The 27,051-nt window shown below is 37.9% G+C and overlaps 1 protein-coding gene across 2 annotated transcripts in view; it reads right to left on the bottom strand.

Moving 5' to 3' along the window:
- The window catches only part of LOC5565682, a 90,456-nt gene that overhangs the window by 41,027 nt on the left and 22,378 nt on the right, over positions 1 to 27,051 (bottom strand). For both annotated transcript variants that reach the window (XM_021844879.1, XM_021844880.1), the window contains exon 2: positions 7,658 to 8,182. In XM_021844879.1, the coding sequence (XP_021700571.1) occupies positions 7,658 to 7,866 (209 nt within the window). In that variant the 5' untranslated portion in view covers positions 7,867 to 8,182. The remainder of the gene's footprint in view (positions 1 to 7,657; positions 8,183 to 27,051) is intronic.

Genomic DNA, 27,051 nt, shown 5'->3' with positions numbered 1-27,051 from the left:
TACCGCTATTTGTTTTTTTTTGTATATTCATAATTGCAATTAAAAACATCATAAACAATAATTTCCAATGTTTGAGAAATATTCCAAAATGTGCTGATTTACGGCATTTTACAATATTGCGTTATCTAGTAAGGTTGTAGCGGAATTAGAGAAGTATTACTGATATATGTATAAAAATTAGAAAACTAATGGCGCTGTTGTTACTGAAATGTTTCATTCTTTACTGTCTTTTATAAAATAATATAATATTTTTAACAGAATGCTGTAATTTATAACTTATTTAATTCTCTAAACATTTTTGCACTACCTTGCATCCACACCAACACTGGCGACATTAGCGTTCTTTGGGTAGTATTTCTGTTATGTAGTAGTAACCAGTGCTGGAAAGCGTCAATGTCAATAGAGGGTGTCGCGCGACTTTTACATAGATGCTTCTCTCACTGTCATCGGACGGCGAGACAATGACAGAAGCTTTCTTCAAACGATCCTTAATTTTTCTGTCGCTACGGCTTGTGACGGAATTGTAAAATTTATTTCATTATCAGATATGATTGTTATTTATATCACTAGAATCGTGAAAATATATCCACTTTACTTATCAAACACATTTGCTTCCCGAAATTTTCCAAAATGAGATAGAATTTTTAAAAGCAAAACAACTTTAAAATTGCTCTCATGAGAGCCCCGTCATTGCGACCTGACGGAGTGAGCACATGAAATATAGTTTCGCCTAATGACAGTGAGAAGACTGGTTTCGTCAGTGTCGCAAGCGGGTCATGATTCTTAACAGCCCTGGTAGTAACCTCTACCGTTTTTATTTTAACGATCATAACATAATTATCGTGAGCGTAGTAGTGGAAATAACATAGAAGTAGCTTTTGTATTTGTAGTTAAGGTACCATGATATTAGTTGAATCCTGTCCTTTGGTTCAGAATGGGGTACGGGCGCGTTCTGCCAACTCGGCAGAACAGAGGCAGATTTCTTGTGTGAACAAGTTACAACATAGACGTTCTAAAGTGCCAGAATGAAAATTTTACGTGGTTCATAATCAGTTTCAGGGATTGTTATCGTGGGAATCCAAAGAGCGAATTTTGTATGACTTCAGTGTAGGCCAATACTGCAATAAAGCATGTTACAATCACTAACATTTCTTCTCTCCCTATCCTTGTTTTCATATTTAACCCGCCACTACCACGAGCAACAATGCAATGTAAACAGCGTAATGGCCGAGGAAACGCGGATACGGGAACGATCGTCGGAACCAACGGACCAACGAAGGATTGCAGCAACCTCCAGCTAAATGAGAGAAGTATCCAATATAACAGTCTAATTTGGTTCAGACTTAAAAACTATTTACACCCTGACAGAACTGCCTATCTCAAAAATAGGTAGAAGGGCGGGACGATGGTGCGAGCCTACCCACTCTGTCATCGGTGGGGTATTGAGAGGATGAGGACTTTACCCTTCAGCATTCCTTCAGTGTAACCTAGGTCCTCAACAGTAATCGTCGGGTAGGAGGCCTAATGCTCGACTTAGCTTAATCTGTGTCATTATTGTAAATAGTTATATGTAATAAAAGGTGTTTTAATGTGTTTTGGCGTTTCTATGTAAAATGTGTTAATTTTTAATGTGACATCCGGACCCAGATAGCCGTAGCGGTAAACGCGCAGCTATTCAGCAAGACCAAGCTGAGGGTCGTGGGTTCGAATCCCACCGGTCGAGGATATTTTCGGGTTGGAAATTTTCTCGACATCCCAGGGCATAGAGTATCTTCGTACCTGCCACACGATATACGCATGCAAAAATGGTCATGGCATAGTAAGCTCTCAGTTAATAACTGTGGAAGTGCTCATAAGAACACTAAGCTGAGAAGCAGGCTCTGTCCCAGTGGGAACGTAACGCCAGAAAGAAGAAGAAGAAGACATCCGGAAAATCGATAAATCGGACTCCACACCGAAGGAGGACCTCGATAATGGTATCCAAAATGGATTTATCACCCATCTACAATCTGGTTGAGATCAACGTCCTTTCGCTGGCTTAATTTCCCTACTGTGTTGCCTCATTTATTTCGCTGGCTTAATTTCCCTACTGTGTTGGAGGTCGGTGGACTAAACCCCAACAAACTTTTTTATTACTGTGATAAAACCAGGGTCGAAAAAATCATGCTCACTATAAATCAATCCAATTGTTTGCGTAGTAGTGCAATATTGACAAAATTTTCTTTATTTGCTGTGAGAACTGTTACAACATTGCTTTTGTTTGCTGTGAGAAAGCAAACATAAACAGAATGGCTGCCGAGCATTCACTTCCTTGTTAGACTGACGTTGACAAATGAGCTTGAGTTTGATTGGCCGCCCGTGGATGCTACTCCAGTATCGCCAGATCAGCTGCACTTACGCAAGGAACCAACCGAATGACTGCTTGGGACTAACAGGCATCCTCAGTGTATAAGTGCTGGTGATCTTTTTTATTTTTAGACGACAATACTGCCTGTCACGTCAGAATGCAGACCAATGTGGCTCCAATGCAGACCAATACTGGCTCCCACGTAGACCGTATATACCACTGCATCTACGCCAGTTCATGCGGGAGTGTTTGGATTGGGGGAAAGGCATGGCAGAGAGGTTTGCTTTTGTGGTTTGCAGACTGCCTATGTATCAGGCGTAAGAAAAGGCATGCGCGTAGAAGAATGGAAGCGTTAGGGAAACGGTTTCTTGTCCGTTTCTGGTTCTAACGTTTGCTATGAACGAATAGTTTGAGTGTGATAGATTTAGAATGGAAGATAGAAGCAAATGAGAGATATACAACTACAAAGTAAGAGGAAAGGGACGGGCCTGGGATTGAACCCATGACCTTCTGCTTATGAAGCAGAAGCGGTAGCCATCAGACCACCAACCCCGTCTTGACGTTGACAGAAAGCTAAAATGACGTTAAACAAACATCGATACGTTTTCATTCTGAGGAAATCGACTTGTGTAAGATTGATCTGCGTTAGTGTTCGTGGCAGTTTATTTGTAGCCCCGCTATAGTGGTTATCACGCCCAATGGTATGGGTGCCCTAGTGTAGATGTAGTTGTGAACCTTAGAGGAAAACAATATGCACTCTGTATCGAAAAACACCCATAATCCGGGTGTAAAATTTTCAAATGGGGTAATATTTCCATATGCATTTTGATGAGTCTATAAAGCGTGTGCAAGTTTCTTTGAGGAAAACAAAAACAAACTGTGTATGACGAGCGTATGCTAGTCTACGTGTGTTCAAATGTCACTAAGCTCTATCAACCAATCCAATTGCCGGCGTAGTAGTGTAATGTTGACAAAACTTCTTTTGTTTGCTGTGAGAACTGTCACAACATTGCTTTTGTTTGGTGTGAGAAAGCAAACATAAACAGATATGCTGCCGAGCATTCAATTGCTTGTTGGACTGACGTTGACCGAAAGCTCAAATGACGTCAAATAAACATCGATACGTTTTCATTCTGAGGAAATCAACTTGTGTAAGATTGATCGTGAATTGGTATTCGTGGCAGTTCAATTGGAGACCTCTATACTCAATTCACTGATGTTTATACCACTATCAAAGTAACCGCATCATCACCAGAATAATTGTACCAATGAAGATGGCACAAAAATATACGAAGAAAACAAACAACGATGCCCGTATGTCGTTAGTGTTTTGGATTATCAGAACCAGAGGAGTGTCAGTTTTAGAAAATTGATTATCAATGAGGTTTATATTATTTAAAAAATATGCTACTATAGTAATGAAGTCCGATTGATGAACGATCCGATGCACGGAATCGATGATATTGACGCGTCTTCGCTGTGCTTCGTGCAAAAAATACAACTTCTGAAGCGGAATGTAAAAAAGTCAAGCTGGTTCGAATGAAAATCATTTTTTGCCTCCGATTATCAAAAAGCGGTTGAGTATCAGCAGGTTATGAGGAAACTGACAATCTTGCAGCAAGCGCCAATCTTTGTTGTGTTGTCAAGGTCAAACAAATAAAAATCAACGAATATTCAACCCGCAATATAGGCGAGGGTAGATTGAGTATTTTCGTCCCTTGGTAGAACTGTAGAAGTTGAACGTGAATACATTGACACTATTTTTAAGAATATTGCCAAACATGTCTTATAACAAAATTCGTAACGTAAGATTTTACTGAATTTAAATCATGGAGGAAATTTTGGCATCATTTTAAAATATGTTGAGGATTTTTTTTATGGATTCTCAGAAATCAGTAGCAGTACGTATTGGAATTATGAATTTTTTGAAACTCCTATAGTTAACCTTTTCTTTCTCGAGAAGTTCCATCAGCATATGTTTTAGAAGATCTCTATTCTTTATCCCATTTTTTAAATACATTCAAATCTCCTTAACTTGAAGAGAGCATCGAGTCAGGAAGGTTTCAAGTTACATAACACAACACCAGAGCAACTGCATTCCAAGGGACCATTGAGGTAGTAATGAGAACCAACTTTTACTATGGTTCTCTAACTTGAAATCGAGATACAGAATATCAAGTAAGGGTGACTGTATCCAAATAAATCGCTCCCCCCATCCCAACTATTTTGCTATATGTTTCTCCACGAATTCCACAAGCAAAAGTATCCCTGTGGGTTTTCAACTAATTACCTCTGAAGATTCGAAGACAAGAGACATGTTAAAAACACTTTTCTCACTAAATCTTGTATGGTGTGGGGATTTGCATTAGAATTACCATAAGAAAACTTTGTGATGTATTTTGAAAACATTTATGAAGGACTTCCGTTGAATTTCACGGGGTTCGGTGTGCCTGATGTTGAATATCGCACTAAGGGCCAATTTCTTCACCTTCGCTTAAGCCGTAAACCCCGCACCATCCCATAAGCCCATGGCCCCAGCGCCGTATGCGGCAGATGAAGGAGAAGAAGTGGCGAGAGTGACGAACGAAGAGCTGGCAGAAGTCGTGAAATCATTCGCGCCAAACAGGGCACCGGGACCCGATGGTATCCCGAATGTTGCCTTAAAAGCGGCAGTGAACACGGATCCGGACATGTTCAGAACCACGATGCAACGCTGCATTGATCAAGGAATCTTCCCGGATGTATGGAAGCGACAGAAATTGGTGCTACTACCAAAGGCGGAGAAACCACCAGGTGACCCGTCGGCGTATAGACCTATCTGTCTACTAGATACGACGGGCAAGTTATTGGAGAGGTTGATTATCAACAGACTAGTACCGTATACGGAGAGTGCGGACGGCCTGTCCAACAACCAGTTTGGATTCAGAAAAGGTAAATCTACTCTGAACGCCATCCAGTCGGTCGTTCAAACAGCTGAGGTGGCAATCGAGCATAAAAGGAGCGGCATCCGTTACTGCGCGGTTGTCACTCTGGATGTGAAGAATGCGTTCAACAGCGCAAGCTGGGAAGCAATAGCACACGCGCTTCACCGCCTCAAGGTACCGGTGCAGTTGTGTAAGCTTCTAGAAAGCTATTCTGATGGTAGGATTCTACTGTATGACACAGAGGAGGGGCAGAAAAGCGTTCGAATTACCGCGGGAGTACCTCAAGGTTCAATCCTGGGCCCGCTGTTATGGAATGCGATGTACGATGACGTACTGAGGCTGCCCCTTCCGGCGGGTGTTAAGATTGTTGGCTTCGCCGACGATATCACCCTAGTGGTCTATGGTGAATCGATGGAGGAAGTAGAGTTGACAGCAGCGCACTCTATTTCCCTGGTTGAGGAATGGATGAAGTCTAGGAAACTAGGACTGGCCCGTCACAAGACTGAGGTGGTCAACAACCGCAAGTCCGAGCAACGGGCGCTTATCTCGGTAGGTGATTGCACCATAGAGTCCAAGCGATCCCTTAGGCATCTTGGGGTAATGATCGATGACAAGCTGAGCTTCGCTAGCCACGTTGAATATGCCTGTAAAAGGGCATCTACGGCTATAGCGGCGCTTTCGAGGATGATGTCTAACAGCTCTGCTGTAATTGCCAGCAAACGCAAGCTGCTGGCAAGGGTGGCGCTATCCATACTAAGGTATGGAGGACCAATCTGGTCAAAAGCGCTTAGAACGAACAGAAACCTAAAGCGGTTGGAAAGCACGTACAGGATAATGTGCTTAAGAGTAGCAAGTGCATACCGGACGGTATCTAAAGAGGCCGTGTGCATCATAGCCGGGATGACGCCCATCGGGCTCATCATCAAGGAAGATGTTCAATGCTTCAACCAAAGGGGTACCAGAGGAGTCCGCGACACGTGTAAAGAGGAAACGCTCAGAAGCTGGCAGCAGGAATGGGATAACTCCACTAAGGGTAGATGGACCCATCGACTAATACCAAATGTGTCAGATTGGTACGGTAGAAGCCATGGGGAAGTGAACTTCCATCTGACGCAGTTTCTGTCAGGACATGGTTGCTATAGACAGTACCTGCATAGGTTCGGGCACTCAGAATCTCCTGCGTGCCCCAATTGTGCTGGTGTAGAGGAAACAGCGGAGCATGTCGTGTTCGATTGCCCCCGTTTCATCGTTGTGAGAGGTCGCATGCTCACTACATGCGGAGGAGACACGTCCCCCGACAATATTATAGAGAGAATGTGTGCGGATGCCGAGTGCTGGAATGCAGTAACTACGGCTGTCACTCACATTATGTTAGAATTGCAGCGTCTATGGCGCGCCGACCAAGAGTTGGCTGCAGAGGATTAGCCCTGCCGAGGCTGGTCCCTTGTAACATTGTTTAAGTCGGCTAGGAGAAGCAGTTTGCCTAGGCTACTTCTGCTACACGTGTTGTGCTATATGCACTGGTCTCTTCCCGAAGAAATACCGTAAGGTGGTTCCGGGGAGATGAGGGTCTGAGTCCAAGGGTCATGTCGATGCACTGTTCACCACTTGAGCAATTCTAAATGAATTGCTCATGCACAGTGCATAGGCTGGTTTTAGCGGGTCGTCGTTGGTGCGTCATCCTCGCATTCCCTGAGTTATCTTCTCAGGGGATCTGTTTGCAGATTTCCCCCTTGTAAAAAAAAAAAAAAAAAGCCGTAAACCACGTTTACCCATACGATTAAACTAGGTTTAAGACCTAAGCGGTGGTGAAGAAACCGCTTATAAAAGATGTTATGCGGACAGCCGGGCTTAGTTTGACATTACTATTTTTTCAGGAATGAATTAAATTAAAATAAATTCCAAACCTAAGATTGACTCAAATACGTAGAAAATGGAACTGGTATATTTTTCATAAATTGTTTCAAGTGCTACGTCTTTTTGCTTTCTATTATGAACCACCTCATCATTGCTATTCACCACCTATATTGGAACAGTATCTAAGTCTAATGAGCAATTCCCATTTTGCATTTAGTTGATCTATTTATTCAGAAAATTTCACCCGTCGTAACCGTGGGTGTTAAACAACATGTCGCGATGTGTTGTTCCAAACGGAATTCGGAACCCTGTTTGCCTACATCTCTATCATTGACTTTTTTCCCCCGATGAGCTTCTTGCGCGGCCGCTCCCAAACAGACACGTTCCTCGGTAATTCGACTCACTTAACATGGAGCCGGCAACGAAACGTGCCATGAATATGTTTGCTTATAACTAAAGTCCACAATAAATAACCCAATTAGCGAGCTTCCTCTATATGTTGTAGTGTTCATCCCTCAAGTGCACTTACCACATATCTCTAAGGCCATCTCGTATGCTGACCAAACTGCCTCGACGTTCTGATCTGGGCTTATCGGAACGGTGATTGCCAAAGTGCCAGAATCGCAACCGTTTGTGGTTCTCGTCTTCGTAGAACGGATTCAGGTGTTCCGGATAGTCGTAGATCGAACTGGTACTGGCTGTCCGGCCAGTTGTGCCATATCCGGCGCCGTAAGACATCTTCTCCTTCGTCAGACACTTATTTCTAATGGTTTCACCACCTTTCCAGGACTTGAGGTCACTAGTTTGCACTTTTTTTCTTCTCGTTGCTCACTACCGCACTTCGTTATGAAACCACCGCCAATGGGTGTCTCCGTTAAGGTTTTTTTTTCTCTGGCTTCACTACCACTGGTTGTGATGTCTAAATTGCACTCATGAGTCGTATCTTGGTGGGGCTCCGTTGTTTTCTGTACAACTTATTAACATCAGGATGATAATTCGTCGAAATTTACTCCGCCCGGCGTTGTTGACATCATTTGCGGAACATTCTGAAGCACTGATGATGATATAATAAATAAGGAACAATAAAGTTAAACTGATTTGAAATTCAAAAATGATCAGCCGCCTCGCTTTCAATATGCGGTGGAATCCGCGAAATGAAATCACGAGGCAGTACCTTCATCAGGATGTAACCATCGTTGTTATCTGATATCAGTTGGCTAGTTTTTATCTTATCTCATGGCTTGGGTAAAGTGACGGTGTTTGAATGGCATGCTTGCTTGGTGACTTGCTTTGTAGGAAACCTTTTTTCCCCTGCAAATGCCAGTTTGTTGGAAATTATATATCTCTCGCTGAATGGTGGCGCTATTTTTTGAACAAGGTGAATCAGTATAGGTAGCTATCTTTTACCGATATTTGTTGTACAAATCATGGACGAAAATAAATAAATACTTGGTAATTTTATCATATCATCTCTAAATGTGTATCAGCATTTAGCACCCCAAAAAAATATTTTAATCCCTGTACTGCCCTATTCGAATAATTGGCCCATGTATAATCTAGATCCTATTGAATGCAGAGAGGGGCAGTGTACAGACAGTTTCATTCGTTCACCACACAAATATTCAAATCATCATTTTTTTTTGGTTTTTGAAATTTTTACATTTATTTCATCAAATCTTAAAAACTTATGTTTTAATCTACTATAACGATTTTAACCATTGAACATCTGGTTCCGGATGCCAGAATGTACCGGAAACGCTAAACATAGGAAAGTTTAGCATTATTATAATATACTATTCGAAAACTCCAGAAAATTGTAATATTACTCAAGTTGCCTTCATCAAATATTCAACTAGCCTTTGCAGAAAAGGAGCAATTGTTTTCAGAAAAGCACATGAGCTTCACTCTGGGTCAACTGACAACTTCATGAATTAGCTATCTGAGCCATTTCCAAGGCTTATGCCTTAGTCCTTCACTTTATCACTTTTATGTTGCAGATTTTTACAAATTTTTACAACATCTTTTTTACAACAGTTTGGAAGAACCATGGACAACTTGCAGATAATGTTATAGTCTCTATAAATAGCCCAAGGGAGGAAATCTTGCAAAAATCATAGTAAATTACCTCGTTAATCTATCCACTTGGGTTTGTAATTTAGGGATTAAGGAGAAATAAAATAATTGTATTTGATTTGTGCAGATTTTGGTCAAAATAATGGAGCTTAGTAAACAAATTATGTGGATTTGGGTCAATTGCAAGCTATCAGTAAAATGTAATGTTAAAACAGAACATGAAAATATTGATACAAAAAAACAGAATTATAAAAATCTTGCACACAATTGGAAAACAGTACAGTAGAATATTGAAATATCGAATTTTCGGTAGAATTTCAGATGTGGTTGAAAGTATAGTAGTTTCAGTATCCTGATAGTAAAATCAAAAAATGGTTGAATAATCGTTTTTTTAAGATTATTCCCGGACAAAGTGCACTGAAATTGTAACATTGTCATTCCAAAAAGCGGTAACAGTTTGCTTGCTATTCCAACCCCAGAATAGTTTTAAAATTTTCGTTATAACTTTTATGTTTTTCATTGGCGCTTAGGAGGATTGTCATTAAAATAAAAAAAAAATCAGATAGAAACCATATGAAGTTTACTACTACCTTATTATAAAATAATCTAATGTCATAAGGTGTAGCATACCCTAATACACAAATGTCATATATGCAAAGTCAAACTGTAATAAAATTTACTCACCAATAACAAAGCAACGACCGTGCGCAAAAACGCATAGTTATGCAATTGTAAACAACACATCTGGAAGTCATTAACCACCAAGGCGCACCGTTCTATCGACTCTCTCTCTACCTCTACTTGTGTGGCGCGAGGGCCGATAGCCCGCAGCGCGGAGGATTCAAATTACAAAGCCATGGGCACTTGAAGCAAATAACCCAAAAGAATCGATAATGCAAGGATAGGCAATTTTGGCTATTTGTCACTCCAGTCGTCTCCTTTACATATCTATACCACTCTTTCAGACACATGCATTGTATTGTATTTGACAGGGTATAAAAACCCTAGAACTTTCAGACAATAAAGGATTCTTTTGATTTAGCTCGACCCAATTGGATGTTATCCAATCTTGGCTATCGACCACTACGTTGAAGACTCCAATGCGACCCACTTGGTGAATACCAGGATGGCTATCGCACCGTAATTAAAGTAAGTCCGTCGCGTTTGCACCGTAGTCGTGTTCGTTAAGTGAAAACTGGAATAAACCAGGAAATGGCGACCGTTCCGATCGAACCTGATGAATAAACTTAGTGATAAGTGCATATAGTGAAACCCAATAGTTGAAGATGGGTAAAACAAGTTCGAAGTCAGACGTAGTGCATAATGCGGACCCTCAACTTAAACCAACGGAAAACATTAGAAAATTGAGTAAACATGTGTTTTTGGCCTAAACTTAAGCGTTTGGCACTAAAGTTGGGACAGGGCTTTAGGACCCAATTTGGCAGAAGCGTGAGTGATAGAAAATTTAAAAAGCAGAAAAGCCAGTGGAAAAAACACAACAAATCTGATCAGTGTACCTGTGCCATTCATGCAAGGAGAACTGCAATGAAAAAGTGTGAACTAAAACCTACAAAATGGCAACTCTTAATTTGCTAAAATCAGTGCTTGAGCAATTGGATATTGCCAGGGAAAGGTGCATGGAAGTTGAATTTGCAGTGAATGCTAACATTAAGAAACTATTGCAAATCTTATCAGATCAAGGACTGTTACAATTAGTGATCTGTAATAACGAACAAATAATAGTGAAAGTGAACAAAGAGGCATCAAGTTTTAGTGCATTGTCACAACTAATCACAGTAAGAAGAACAAACTTGTTACAAATAGCTGCAAAGCTGGTGCCGACTGTGATGGGTAATTTACTCATTTTTACAAGGATGGGAGTTATGTCCCACCACGAAGCTTTACACCAACGTATGGGAGGTCAAATAATTGGAGTGGCTTTCTGACCACCAGTGATCGTGTTAGATAGAAGCTGTGACCATAATTGCGACCGCCCACGTTTGTTTTATTCTACACACCGGGCGTTAAGTGCAAATATTCACGAGACAACACGAATTACCCGAAGCAGTGAAATTGAGTGCCAGTGCGTGAGGATTACCAACGAGACGAACCCTGATGAAGTAGTTTTGTGTGCCGCTCCATGCCGACTGATACGACGACTGATGCAGTTAAATAACATGTCGCTGCCAGATGTACCAATCAAGTAACATAATACAAAGGTATGAACATAACTGAAAATAGATTTATTATTGATGAGGGCATGAAAAGTTTGAATAATATCCTGAGGAATTTAAATAAAGCGCCCAATAGAAAATATAGGCAATTTACATTAAAACAAAAATTGAACCATGCAAAATTAAATTACGGGCGAATTACAGATGCCTTAGCTAAAATTGAAACGGTGATAGAGGAGTCAGAATTATTATTTTTAACTAAGGGAGCTCGACAAGTTTACAGTGACATACATATTTTAATATCAACCAAGCTTGAATTCGCTGCAATACATGAAATCAGCATATTCTCATTAGGTTATGCAATTCTTTTTATCAACAAATTAAAAAGTAAAATTAGTCCGAAGATGGCAAAAGTAGATATTAAAACTGGTGCCACACTTATTCATGTGTATGATGGTAACCCAACAAATTTAGATACATTCCTGGATTCGGTTGCACTTTTCGCAGACCTCGTTGATAACGATAACGCAGCCGCATCACAGGATGTTAAAAATGCTGCTAAAGCCACCGCACTTCGATTTATAAAAACCCGACTAACAGTAGCTGCTAGGCAAGCAATTCCAGAAAATGCGACTCTCGATCAATTGATCGACGCATTAAAGGCAAACTGATCGCCGAAAACCACAGCTGATAACGTTTTAGCAAAGCTAAAAAGTACAAGGCAATCAACTTCCGCAGAGGCTTTCTGTACAGAAGTAGAAAAGCTCACCCAAGAGTTGAAGACTATCTACATTAGGAATAGAATTCCAGCAGATGTGGCAACCCAAATGGCCACCAAAAGTGGTGTTGACGCACTAATTGCCGGTACGAAAAATTCGGAAACAAAAACAATATTACGCGCAGGAACGTTTACTAAAATAAACGATGCGATTCAAAAATTATATGAGAATGATGCAACACAAAAGGTTCAGGGATCTCATTCGGAAGATAGAGCTAAATCTTCAAACGGTATTCAAGCACAAATGTTTATGGCTAACAGGAACCAATACCGAGGCCGTGGACGAGGTAGTAATCTTAACTACGGACGAGGAAACTATAATTCTTACAACAGATATGGAGGCAATTGGCGAAATAATAATTTCAATCATCCACAACATTACCAACCGCGTTTCCAAAATACGAGAGGGCAAGGGAACTATCGGGGTCAATGGAACCATAGAGGACGACCATCGATTTACCTTATGCAACCTAATCCACAAATGATGAACCAATCGGTTCAGCAACAACCTCTAGCTCAACAAATGCAACAAAATACTCAACAATCAATTATGCCAAATCAAAATTTGCAAAATAATCAAACACAAATGCCAAACCAACATTTTTTAGGCACACCGTTTGGACGGTAGGCACTATAAATGCAGCCGTCTCTAATTACGTAAATTTATCTTTAGATTTATCAGACACTCGATGTACCTTCATAATAGATACTGGTGCTGATATATCTATTATAAAGGCAAATAAGGTGAAATCTACTCAAATTTACTATCCAAACGAAAAATGTATTATTTCAGGAATTGGTCATAACGGAATTTCGTCACTAGGTAGCACTTTTGCTAAAATATCTATTGAAAACGTATCAGTAGAACAGAAATTCCATATAGTAGAAAATGATTTTCCAATTCCAACAGATGGAATCATTGGAAGAGATTTTTTAACTAAATATCATTGCAAAATTGACTATGAACCATGGTTGTTATCCTTTACGATAGACCAAGTACAGATTTCAATACCAATAGAAGATAATTTTCAGAAAATGTTGTTTCTACCATCTCGTCATGAAGTTACTCGATATATACCAGGAATGCAGTTACAAGAAGATATGGTTGTATATTCACAAGAAATTCAACCTGGAATATTTTGTGGCAATACAATAATATCAGCCAAAGAACCCATATTCAAATTTATTAATACTACAAATGACGTAGCTTATATCGCATATGCAACTTTCAAACCAAAAATGCAACCGCTTAAAAATTTTCATGTCTGTAAACCCAAGAAGGCTAACAAAACTCAATCAGAACGACGAGCAAAAATCTTGTCAGAAGTCAATATGCATGAAATTCCCACTTACGCGAGAAATGATTTTGAAAAATTAATAACTGAATATGAAGACACTTTTTGTCTGCCCGATGAAATTTTAACATTCAACAATTTTTACAAACAGAACATTAACTTAAACGACAATGTTCCTGTGTACATTCCAAATTATAAAACAATTTATTCGCAAGGAGAAGAAATGGAAAGGCAAGTTCAAAAGATGCTACAAGAGGACATTATTGAACCTTCTGTGTCATCTTATAACTCGCCAATACTACTAGTACCGAAGAAATCAGAAAACAATGATAAAAAATGGCGTTTGGTAGTAGACTTTCGTCAACTAAACAAAAGAGTTCTACCAGATAAATTCCCTTTACCAAGAATTGATAGCATTTTAGATCAGCTTGGTAGAGCTAGATATTTCAGCACTTTGGATTTGATGTCTGGTTTCCATCAAATCCCCTTAGAAGAAAATTCAAGAAAGTTTACAGCATTTTCGACAAATTCTGGTCATTATCAATTTAAACGACTACCATTTGGATTAAACATTAGCCCGAATAGTTTTCAAAGAATGATGACCATCGCTATGGCTGGGTTAACCCCAGAGCGTGCATTTGTCTATATAGATGATATTGTGGTAATTGGATGTTCTTTGAATCACCATTTGCAAAATTTAAGATCAGTTTTCGAACGATTGAGAAAATACGAATTAAAATTAAACATTTCGAAATGTAAATTTTTCAGAACGGAGGTTACATATTTGGGCCATAAGTTAACGGATAAAGGAATAATACCTGATGAATCAAAATATGAAACAATCAAGAATTACCCTATTCCTAAAAATGCCGACGATGTGCGAAGATTCGTTGCTTTCTGCAACTACTATCGCAAATTCGTCGAAAATTTTTCACAAATCGCATATCCTTTGAATCAACTTCTTAAAAAGAATACTAAATTTAATTGGACTTCGGAATGCCAACATGCATTTAATCTTTTACGTCATAATTTAATGTCTCCTAGGATATTACAGTATCCCGATTTCTCTAAAGAATTTACATTAACGACAGACGCATCCGATATAGGTTGCGGAGCTGTCTTGTCACAGGCTACAGAAGCAGGAGACCAACCAATAGCTTTCGCTAGTAAAACCTTTACACAAGCAGAGAAAAATAAACCGACCATACTTAAAGAATTGTTAGCCATACATTGGGCGATAAATTATTTTAAACCGTACCTGTATGGTAAACGATTCACCATCAGAACCGATCATAGACCACTTGTCTACCTTTTTGGGATGAAAAATCCTACCTCAAAGCTGACAAGAATCAGAATTGAATTAGAAGAATTTGATTTTGATGTTGTATATATTAAGGGTAAGGAAAATGTAGCAGCTGACGCATTATCACGTATAGTTACTACATCAGATATGTTAAAAGCAGTAGATGTACTAGTTGTAAATACTAGATCTATGACAAAGAAAAATATCATTAGCAATAATAAGAAAAATATAAATGAAAACACAGAGATTGATCACCTCTTGTGCTATGAAATTGAAAATCCCTATGAAGCAAGAAAATTAATGAAACTGTCGACAGAAATAGAAAACAATGCAATCAAATTTAAAATATTGAAGAAAGATAACAAAACACTTCACGCACAAGTGCACGAAGATGTCAGAAATGGAAGTCACGCATTAGTGCATGCTCTTCCAAAAATTGAAAAAAATACAAAGGGATTCAAAACGAGGAAAATAGCAATGTCTGCAGATGACTACATATTTAAAATGGTACCAATCAATTTATTCAAACTAATGGTAAATAAAACATTAAAGGATTTACAAATAATTATTTTTAAAGAACCAATCTTCATAAACAACATAGATGATATTAGGAATATTCTAACTAATCATCATAATACCCCTATTGGAGGTCACGTAGGACAGCATCGTCTGTACCTCAGACTCCGTGGAAAATACAAATGGCATAATATGAAAAATTCTATTGTTCAATTCGTCAAGGCCTGCGAATTGTGCAAAAGAAATAAAATATTGAAGCACACTATACAACCAATGGTGATAACAACAACACCGTCCAAAGCATTCGAAGTAATTTCCATCGATACGGTAGGTCCACTACCTAGAACACCAAATAACAATCGTTACTGTATTACTATACAGTGCGACTTAACAAAATATATCAAAATTATTCCAATTCAAAATAAAGAGGCAAATACAATAGCAAGAGGTATAGTTCAAGAATTCATATTAACATATGGACACTTTACTGAAATGCGTTCTGATCAAGGTACCGAGTATAATAACGAAGTAATAGAACAGATCAGCAAAATTCTTGAAATCAAGCAAACATTCTCAACCCCATATCACCCTCAATCAATTGGATCATTAGAAAGGAATCACAGGTGTTTGAACGAATACCTGCGATCGTTTACTAATGAACATCAAACTGATTGGGATGACTGGATTAAATTTTACGAATTCGCGTACAATACAATACCCCACACCGAACATGGTTTCACACCGTTTGAGTTAATTTTCGGAAAAAAGGCAAACCTTCCACAGGATATTATACAAACCAGTAATGAACCAATATACAATTTTGATTTATATAAGAACGAATTAACATATAAATTACGTAAATCACAAGCAATAGCAAAGGAGAAATTAATTATACAAAAACACCAAAGAAAAAAACAATTTGACAACAATATTAATCCACTACCGATTTCAATCAATGATACAGTATATCTGAAAAACGAAAATAGAAGAAAATTAGATTCGTTTTATATTGGACCTTATCAAGTAATATCAATTAGCGAGCCAAACTGTGAAATAAAACATGTCAATTCTGGAAAATCTTTAACAGTACACAAAAACAGACTAATAAGAGCATAATTAAGAAGAGCTTAATTTTAAGTAAGAGTTCCACCGAGCCTAACCTCTAACAAAAAATAGTAAAAATAAAAAAATAAGTAAATAGATGAGGTAGGTGAATGTTCCGAGCTTCAAAGCTACGGAGTGAAAAATTCGGTTAGAACTATAGTAGAATTAAGTACCAACATTGTAAAAAAAAAAAATATATATATATATATATAATCATTTGTAAGAGTCAACTGGAGAGACATTTCTTTTAGAATAATTTCATTACATTACATTATTCTCCCAAAGGGGGATGGTGTAGCATACCCTAATACACAAATGTCATATATGCAAAGTCAAACTGTAATAAAATTTACTCACCAATAACAAAGCAACGACCGTGCGCAAAAACGCATAGTTATGCAATTGTAAACAACACATCTGGAAGTCATTAACCACCAAGGCGCACCGTTCTATCGACTCTCTCTCTACCTCTACTTGTGTGGCGCGAGGGCCGATAGCCCGCAGCGCGGAGGATTCAAATTACAAAGCCATGGGCACTTGAAGCAAATAACCCAAAAGAATCGATAATGCAAGGATAGGCAATTTTGGCTATTTGTCACTCCAGTCGTCTCCTTTACATATCTATACCACTCTTTCAGACACATGCATTGTATTGTATTTGACAGGGTATAAAAACCCTAGAACTTTCAGACAATAAAGGATTCTTTTGATTTAGCTCGACCCAATTGGATGTTATCCAATCTTGGCTATCGACCACTACGTTGAAGACTCCAATGCGACCCACTTGGTGAATACCAGGATGGCTATCGCACCGTAATTAAAGTAAGTCCGTCGCGTTTGCACCGTAGTCGTGTTCGTTAAGTGAAAACTGGAATAAACCAGGAAAAAGGTACCCCGGGGCAAGTGAGAATCCGGGGTAAGTGGGGCGTTTCGTCATAGCTCAACTAGGAAACGTTTTTCTAGAAAGTTGAAGATACAATGACAAGGAATGTATTTAGTACTAAACATATTGTTATTTTTATTCCCATGTGGTTCATGTAACAGTTGTCAGTTCAGCGCCATTTTCAACTTGCATGACAAATTCTGACACGTTTCACGTCTTGCATTGACTCGAAAAAATAAATGTGTTTTAAATCGAATTTCCATCAGTAAGCTATAATTTTTTGTATTATTACAAGCTGCTAATGATAAACCAGTATTTTGTTTTCATTTCATATGAAATTTTCGATGGTCTATCTTTCCCCAAAATATATTTGTACCTGGGGTAAGTGGGACCTATCAACACAAAATCCAGAATCAAAACTTTTCGTACACGTTTCATACATTTTGCTAGAGAGTAGCACTAAAACATTCAATCAAATGATTATTATCAAAATAGATCAACCTCAAATTACGTAATTGCATAAGAGGGAGAAGAAAAGCGTTATTATTTTTTATTTTTTTTATTTTTTTTTAGTTTTGAAATAAGACTTCAAAATTGAACAAACACACAGCTGAAATTTGAAATGCATCATGAGAACGGTTACTTTTCTATGTTATTTGAACTTTATTTGTTATTTCTACCAAATTAAGTAGTGATGGAAAACAAATCCATCCCATAAGGTGGTTTTCTGCCATGCATATAAATAATAACAAAACATATTTATAATTTTGTCAATTATTGATTGTTTATGTGCTACATTTTAATTAACAACTTATAAATGATATATTTGGAACATATTTAATTCCTCTTTACGCTTTCATTGAAGAATTTTCAGTTAATATTAAATGTGAGGTGACATATTTAATAATATTAAATAAAGGGTTTCTTCTTAAAACGTAACGTATTTTATGGTTGATCCCTTATGTACATCAAATATGTACTTAAAATTAAAAACACAGACAAACAGACGTAACGCTTAGAACAAATCTCGATCAAAATCATAGTCACGAGGACATGTGCGCCCAATGCTAAAATTGTTGTATTTGGCCGACGGGCCAACAGATGGCGGTAGTGTGCAAACGTCAAACGCGAACAAAAACGATGCGAGCGCTGCGGGTGGCGGATTGGCCACCTACCATATTTTTGAATCGACCGTCGATGGACAATGATGAGAGTGTGACGTCTGTTTGTCTGTGTTAAAAATCTATGACTTATCAATCCTATTATTGTAATGGTTGACTTACTGATGTGGATTGACGCATGAAACTGGATGTGTCCCACTTGCCCCGCTTAGCGAGGTAACCGCGTCCATTGGCACATTCTAAAACTTTCTTCCAAGGTTTTCACAATTTCGATATTATTCGATTAGTTTCATGCACGCACCAGCAAATATGTTGCCAAAACGTGATTGTGTTATTGGATTTGAAAAATATTGTCATTTGAAAATTTTATTAAACAAATTGTTTGAACTATCGTTTTTTTCGCTCCCACTTGCCCCGTGGTACCTTAATATCTCCGTTGGAAAGAGTATCGGATTTGGATTTTGAATTTAAAACATACAAAGATATCGACTGTGATAATTTTATTGTGAATTTGTTTATCGGCATATCGGTCCATTTTGCTCGAAGTAAGAGGGAGCATGGAGAAGAAAGCAATGAATACTAGATGGATAGGTACCGTAAGGGAACGGCGAGAGAAATTGGATTAGATGTTGAAGAGGGCATACCATATTAAACAGTATTACTTGAAACGCCGGCTGTCTTGGTAGTGTCATTCTCAAAACACACCCAAGCCGTTCCCATAGGGGACGTTAGCCACAAGGAAGTGACGTTTCAAGTAATACTGTTTAATATGGTATGCCCTCTTCAACATCTAATCCAATTTCTCTCGCCGTTCCCTTACGGTACCTATCCATCTAGTATTCATTGCTTTCTTCTCCATGCTCCCTCTTACTTCGAGCAAAATGGACCGATATGCCGATAAACAAATTCACAATGAATTTAAAACTATTTACTTAAAAATCATTTGGTGAATTGTGTTTAAATTTGTTCACTTTTCGTGGGCCCGCGGCATTTGCTGGGGGTCTGGGTTCCCCACGGAAACATGGTGGACGCGAAAATATAACACACGTAAATAGCTCAGCCCACAGTTTTTTTCGTGTTCGTGCCTTTGATGAATCTCTATTTGTGCGCCCCTAGTCAAAGTGAAAACTCATCTTCTATTTTCTTTCAATGAAACAAGTTTACCTTAACCATATCATAAAAATTCCTAGAGTTTTCTTTTTGAAATTCTGAAGCGACTTCAATATGAAGACGATTCATAAGTAGAGCCTGAAAAAGTATCATGCTAAATATCAAAAGTTACTAAAATTTTAAATACATTAAAATGTTCGCAAAAAACTGACATTTCTCGTTTAAAAGAACCGTCTGATAATCATGTTATCAAAAAGAGTTTCAGACAAAATTCCAAAAATTATATGTGTTTTTATGTGGCGAAAAACAACCCTGCTGGAAACTACTTGAAACATTAAACAACTAGTTTTAAATTTTAGTGAAATTTGTTGAGCAAAAAATGAGTGTATGATAGAGACTCAGAAAAGGATTCAAGTATTCCAGAAGGAGTCTGCTAAACGTTATTGCATTCATTTCTGCATATTTTTTCAACTGTATCTATTTTTTTTCTTTGTAGTAATCAGCAGTTGTATAAAATTCTCAGAATAAACTTATTTATCATACTAGGCTCCAAAAATTTGCATGTAACTATTCTCTTTTTTAAATAATATCGCCAAAATAAATCCAAGTCTATTTATCAAAGTAGCTGAAAAGATTTATCAAAAAGTAGTATTATTTGAGAACATTTTTGGGCAGAAACAAAAAGAAATTGGTTAGTCATTTTGAGTTAATTGCGGTTTAGGAGTTCAAAATCATCCCTTCTTATTTCATAACTTTCGTTAAGAAAAATGTTTGTCAGTTAGTTCTTAGTTTTCGTAAGAATAAATCGATGATTTCGTATGATTTTATTGATTTTATTTATTTGTCGTCAAAAGTATTTGCAAAAACATCTTTGCACAAAAGCAAATCTTTAAGCCAAATGGAAGAAGAAACCTGCAAGGCCTCTTATTGCTAAGAGAAATGACTGCGAGAAATACATGCGTTAACCTATGTCCTGTATTGTGCGGGATCCACTCTATAAATCTGTTGAATCCTACCGAGCATCCTGTTAAAATATTTGTTTGAGAATCTTGTGTAGAATAATGTATGATTTATGTTAAATATTTCATAACAACTGTGACCAATTTACGATAAAATTTCTTCCAAGAATTCGGGTCTTGCATGAGATTTGTACTAAAGATTTTTTGAACATATTTTTAGGAGTTTTATTGAAACCCAGCCAATGATAAAATAAAACTGTGTTTCACGTGACTTTCTCAAATTTGAAAAAAAAATTCATTGTAATACTTCATACAATTAATCTAATTGATAAAACATCGTAATTCATTCTTATTGCGAATCTCAAATCGATTACCACAAATCAGATTTATGTGTAAACGATTTTGACGGCTAATAGTGTTTTAAAGAAGAGTGCTTGTTGTCTAACTGCTTACATTTAGAAATTAAAAAATAGATAAAGTAAGTTTCAGGAAATGTTTAACGATGTTCGATCTCGATGTTCTACATCTCGTTATCTTTCCCTATGTCGATGATTTTTTTGGTCCCTTCATTCTGCATACATTTTCACTCTTCATATCTCGATATCCTCCTTATCTCGATATCTCCGTATCTCGATGTGATTTTCATTCCCGATTTTCTTTCCGTGTGTCGATATGCCCATTATCAAAGGTTACTAGACTAGTTTTTAGGGTTTCAAAACAATTTGCAAAGACGAAATTACGTCTTTTTGTTTTCAATTTTCCTGGTAGCGAAGTGATTTATAATCTAGTATTCATTAAAAAATTGTTCTATGTCTCGATCTCTCCCTATCTCGATGGTCCCTTGGATATCGACTGTATATTGATAAATCCAAAAACTCTTCACATGACTTATCAACTTATGAATTCTGCATTTTTTGAAATGCTTGTAGCATACACTCTTAAAAATAAACCTTAAATTTCTTCAATTTTGCAATGTTGTGTTTATGATTCTTTTGATCTGTAAGGCACCTCCTTTAGATTTGTTTCTAACAACAATTTTGGCGCCCCTTGTCAAACGCATGCTACGGCACTAAATACCTGACATTGCACATTGGGAAAATCGGGCCGTAATCGGACTCATTTAGAAATTAGAGCCTTGAAATGATGCATTTCCGATGAAACAATGCTCACTTGATCGATCGATTTCATCCTGTGCATACCCCAAAAAGTGATTAATAATTCACCTTTCACCCTGAATTTGTGCCTTTTTCAGTTGTTTTGTGGTCAACTTCATACAAGTGTTATGTCTACATATCTCAAGCGGTATTCTTTATTCTATTTTATGGTTCTGGTACTTTCTACTTGTTCGTACCTACTGGATTTCTAAGTTTTAAATAGTTGTGAAGTGATTGCTGTATTGAGATGAATGAAATTGTTCTTTAGTATTGACGAAGTTGTCAAATGTATGGTTGAACGGTATGAATCCAATGATTTGATTGTATGTTGTAAACAAAATTGCGCTTTGAAGCTGAAATTGAAGAATTTTCTGGATATATTTTCAATTACTCGCTGTCTGAGTTATTGTAGCTGAAGTGCCTATAAACAAGAGTGAAGTCATGTTTTGACAGGTCTCCTGCTCGATTGGAACGCGGATTTGTATGGAATTGACAGTTTGCCGCTGTTCCAATTTTGACATTGACGCCACTCTTATTTAATTCCACTCTGATTGTAACGTATAGATGTATTTTTAAAGAGTTATTAGAAAGTTTCTAAAGGGGGAAAGGACTGTTATGTCTACCTATCTCAAGTGGTATTCTTTATTCTACCTCATGGTTCTGGTACTTTCCATTTGTTTGAACCTACTGGATTTCTGAACTATAAATACTGGCTACCGTAGTGAACCGTAGGTATGATACTGCTCAGCAGTTTCGTTTGCAGCTTGATAAAAACGACATTCAGAGTATTGGGTTTTTCCTGTCTTTTGAAGGTGATACCTACTTGGGCAGTTACCGACCATCAGACCATTTATTAACATAAGATTCCCTTATTAAGATTCAGAATAGCGCGGGCTTTCGATATACCGTAATCCGGGGTAACATTGATCATTTTTTTGAATATTTCTTAAATATTTCGTTTGAAAATGCAAATGTTCCACTTTTTATATTTTCATTACAAGTACTGCCACCCATAGCTCGTGACTATAAACTGCATTTTCTTTTTTGAAAGATTTAAGCATGTTTAAATGAATGTTTTAAGTGATTTTTTGATTCAGCTGATATGGGGTAACATTGATCACCTATGTAAACAACGTTCGGTTATATTGAAAATGTGTTACTTACTTAAATCATGACCCCTGAAGCTGAATATGAAGGTCAAACGCTTACAAGTCATTTACTTTTTGAGTTATTTTAAAATTAAAAACACCTCGAACCACGGAATACGCCTAAAGGTAGGCAATTTCCTAAGGGAATTCTATATTCTTCACAATAATTCGTTTATGTTACCTAATTGACCATGCTTATAAATGTTTTGACAACGTTATCGTTTTCAGCTATGCCATTTTTAGTAAGAATTGCATTTTCCTTGTTCATATCGTTTACAGAACTTATGTGAGACATGAATCTTCGGTAGTGTCATCCTTACCCATTGAAATCATTGTTTCGAAAAGTGGACAAATTTACGCATTAGGTAAACGCAATTTTCGCAAAAATCTTCACTTTCATTAGCTTATAAATATGAGAGAGAGAAGCACCATTCATGATTTGGAAATGTTCCATCAATAAATGATGATACGAACTTTTTATGAGATGAGTCATTCCGATCAATGTTACCCCGCTGATCAATGATACCCCGGATTACGGTACTGGGTTTTATGAATCGTTTCGCTTGCTTGGATGTATCTGTGGTATACTAATTGCATTCTACCATGAAAATTACCCAATTTTTCAGTTTCACCCTGAGAGTGCGATCAGGAACACCGCAGGTTCAGGGCCGACAAAGATCGAAGCCGGCCTTAATATATTGTCGGCGATTTCATTCTCCTCAATACTACAATGGGCCCCCAGTACTATGAAACTTCGTTCCTACTGACCAATTGATTCAGAGAAAGATTGCATTCCCACACTAACTTTGATTGACATGTAATGGTAGTTTACGTAACAAGTTGCGGAATGATGATTTCTACAGTTGAAAAACTGAAAAAAGTTGAAATTAAGCGTGACATAATTTGTGTACCATCCCTTACGATGAGAAATTGTGAAAATGCCTTTTTGCAATTTCTTATCGTAATAGGCTGTTTTTCATCACGCCAATCTGTAACGAAACGGCCTACTTTCCTGCACTGAAGTATGCAGTGCGTGAATAGTCATTACGCAACTGAAACCAGTGCTGTAATGATTCATTACGCAACGCTTTCTTATTACGCAACTGTTTTGAGTTGCGTAAAGAATCGTAACACAACAATTTTTCAGAAATTGTAAAATAATGGTGAATGCATTCTGATATAATTTCTGATACACTCAAGTGCAGGGTTGTTAACGTTAATCAACGATTAATGCCGTTTCGTTATTTCGTTAACGTTAACCTGTAACGATTAACGAAGCATACGTTGATTGCGTTGAAATACGATTTAACGATAACGTTAACGCACAGCGTTGATTCAACGTCAACGACTTCGTTATTTCTAACGTTAACGATTTGGAGATTCAAAAACCGATAGATTAATAAAAAAAGTAAATGTAGAAAAGCAGAAAATGATTCAGATTACATAATAATAACGAGTGAACAATTCATTACTAACATTAGTACAAGATAACTACGAATAGTGAGGGCAGTTTCAACGGTTTCAACTTAAACGCTGACACATGCCATGTTCAGAAACGATTTTTAGAAGAAAACAAATGCATGATCTCAGTGCAGTTTTATGGAATTTTGACTGATTTTCTTTCAGTTGGATTTGGTGGAAAAATGATGTTGCAGTAAAGGTGCACAGTATCGGAAGTGGGAAAATCTGCTCCAATTGACCAATGCACGAGTTCATTAATTTGACGTTTGAGCGGTGCCGAATTCACTGGTTTCCATGGTCACATAAATAACACGGCACCGCTAAAACGTCAAATAGTGAACCCGTGCATAGGTCCATACCATTGCCACTTCCGATTGCAATGAAAACTTTCGTTAGGGTAGTATGACAACTTGTATTTGAAAATGAGAAATCGTGTCATTCTGGGGGCGGTCACTCGGAAACATCTTGGTTGCTGGAAGGGTAAAAAAAACGCCGTGTGCTGGCTGGAGGCAAAGGAAGCCACTCTCTGGTAACGATTTCAGCTCATTGTTGTGGGTTGCTGGAACGGCGAGAGGTCATACGACGGTTAAAATATTGCTAGGAAATCATTGCAATTTGTAATAGTTCTTCCAAGCAATCAAAACTGACGGTCAAAGAGGCTGGCTGTTGAGTGCCAAATAATTGCTCTGCACTGTGAACTTTGATTTTTTTAATCAATTTTCCATGAATACGGGGTATCAGCATAGAAACGTGTAGTTTATTGATGTTTCGAAACATTCTCGGGGAACCTGTACGAAACATAAGATCAACGCTTTGGTTAGCGGTGATCGTTGACGTTGATTCAACGCAAACGCGTTAACGTTGACGCTAACAACCATGAAAATTAACGCAACGGCGTTGACGTTGATCCAGAGCACAATCAACGTTAACGGCGTTTATCGTTGATTAACGTTAACAACCCTGCTCAAGTGATATTCTAAGAAATTGCAAAAAATGTTGTACGTAACTTGTCGGCAAGCCTCGTAGGATAAATTTACGACTCGTGCTGTAAAAATCATCTTTCTGCAACTTGTTCCGTAAACTACTATTAGAGTATTCAAAGCTGCTCGACTGTGACCTTTGGAATTCTGTAGTTTTTTTTTAAGGCAAACTATTCTATGATAGCTTGTGTTTCAGTTTGGAACACAGTGGAACTGCGCCCCATAGCAATTACCTTGCTGATACCAGGCCCAGCGAAACTTTTGAGCTCGTACCTCATAGATTTACATCATTTTCGATTGATCGTTTACAAAAACACCATTTTCAAGCAAGTATGCAGCGATCGAATACTGCTTGAATTAGAGGTTGAACAAACATGGTTGGTCCTTCGTTATCTATTGCTTGCTTACCTCATACGGGAGCAAACATACGCATGGCATCTTCAAGATACTACACTTCACAACTAAAGTTACTGCAAATATGTGTCGAAAACTTTAAAAGAGTATTGTAGTTCAATACAATAATGATATAGTAGCATTTTGGGAACCAAGTTTACAGTAATCATATATTACAGTATAATAAAGTAAAGCAAAGCAAACATCATTTAAGTATAAACGGTGAGCGAATCGCAACAAGCTTGCAGCAATTCAAGCCGTTTGGTGAGTTTACAGACCTCACAATTTACTTCCAGTCATTGCGTACGTGCACGTCATTCATCCGCAGCCTTCAAGGTCGATGATGAAGCGAGGGTGAAGCCCCCTGTTGATTCAGTTTGCTCGGTTTGTGTTGAGAAGAGCAGGTAATATCGCAAATGAAGTCACGAGAGAAGCATCGACACCGGGCACTTTAAGGGGAAGATGAATCGAAGCCATAGCTTAAATCTTCAAGAGCACAAATTTTGAAAATCAGAAATCGGTTCTTGCTGAAAACTCTATCGATTGGTCACCATCAGAAGGTGACCAATCGATCAAGTTTTCAGCTTGAACAGCTGTCTGGTTCTCTAGATTTGTGATGTTGAAGATTTCAGGTCGATCTTCACCTTAAGCAAGACTCCGTTGAGCCCAACATCGCATCGCCAGGCGAACTACTAGCGCTACTCGAGTGGAACTGAATGTGAAATGAGCTGAGGTGAAATAATATAACAAATTGCATTTAGGTATCTGTGTTGGCGAGAAATCAGAGGAAAAAAAAATCTTATCACTACACGTGTGTTGTAGCAGGTTCGAGTAAAGTTAATTGCCGTTGAAGCCGGTGAAGATGTTACTCGTAAGATGACCTGCTAAACTATTCGTTGGCTTCGTGTGTTTGCGAAGCTTGGCGATTATTTAATGGAAATGGTGAAGAAACAGCATGACCATGACGAAAAATTGTAATGGTTGCAACGATTTTTGACTAAAATTATTAATAATTTTATTCGACATTTGCTTCAATTTTTCAACGTTGGATATTCTATGTAACCCATTAGTACTAAACCAGAGAGGGAGCTTCAGAATAATTTTCAAAATTTTATTTGGAATGCTCTGCAGAGCTTTCTTCCTGGTATTACATCAGCTAGTTTATATTGGTCTAGTATAAAGTGGCGGTTCCGGGTCATTTGGCCGAATGCCATTTGGCCGAATGCCGTTTGGCCGAACGCCATTTGGCCGAAAGGGTCATTTGGCCGAACGCCATTTGGCCGAATGCCGTTTGGCCGAAATTGAAAACAAAAGTGAACTACAGTTAGCATGGATTTATTATGAATTTCAAAGAACTTATTCAGCTTATTCATAAAAATAGGAGATATCATCATTGATATACAGAAGTTTTTTAGTGTTAGTTGAACAAACTGTCAGAGCTGAAAGAAGAACATCCTAAATGTAAGCAGTT

This window comes from Aedes aegypti, chromosome 2 (assembly GCF_002204515.2).
Source record: "Aedes aegypti strain LVP_AGWG chromosome 2, AaegL5.0 Primary Assembly, whole genome shotgun sequence".
NCBI classification, from domain to species: domain Eukaryota; kingdom Metazoa; phylum Arthropoda; class Insecta; order Diptera; family Culicidae; genus Aedes; species Aedes aegypti.
Note: the sequence above shows the minus strand (reverse complement) of the source record. Positions and strands in the feature narration are given on the sequence as shown.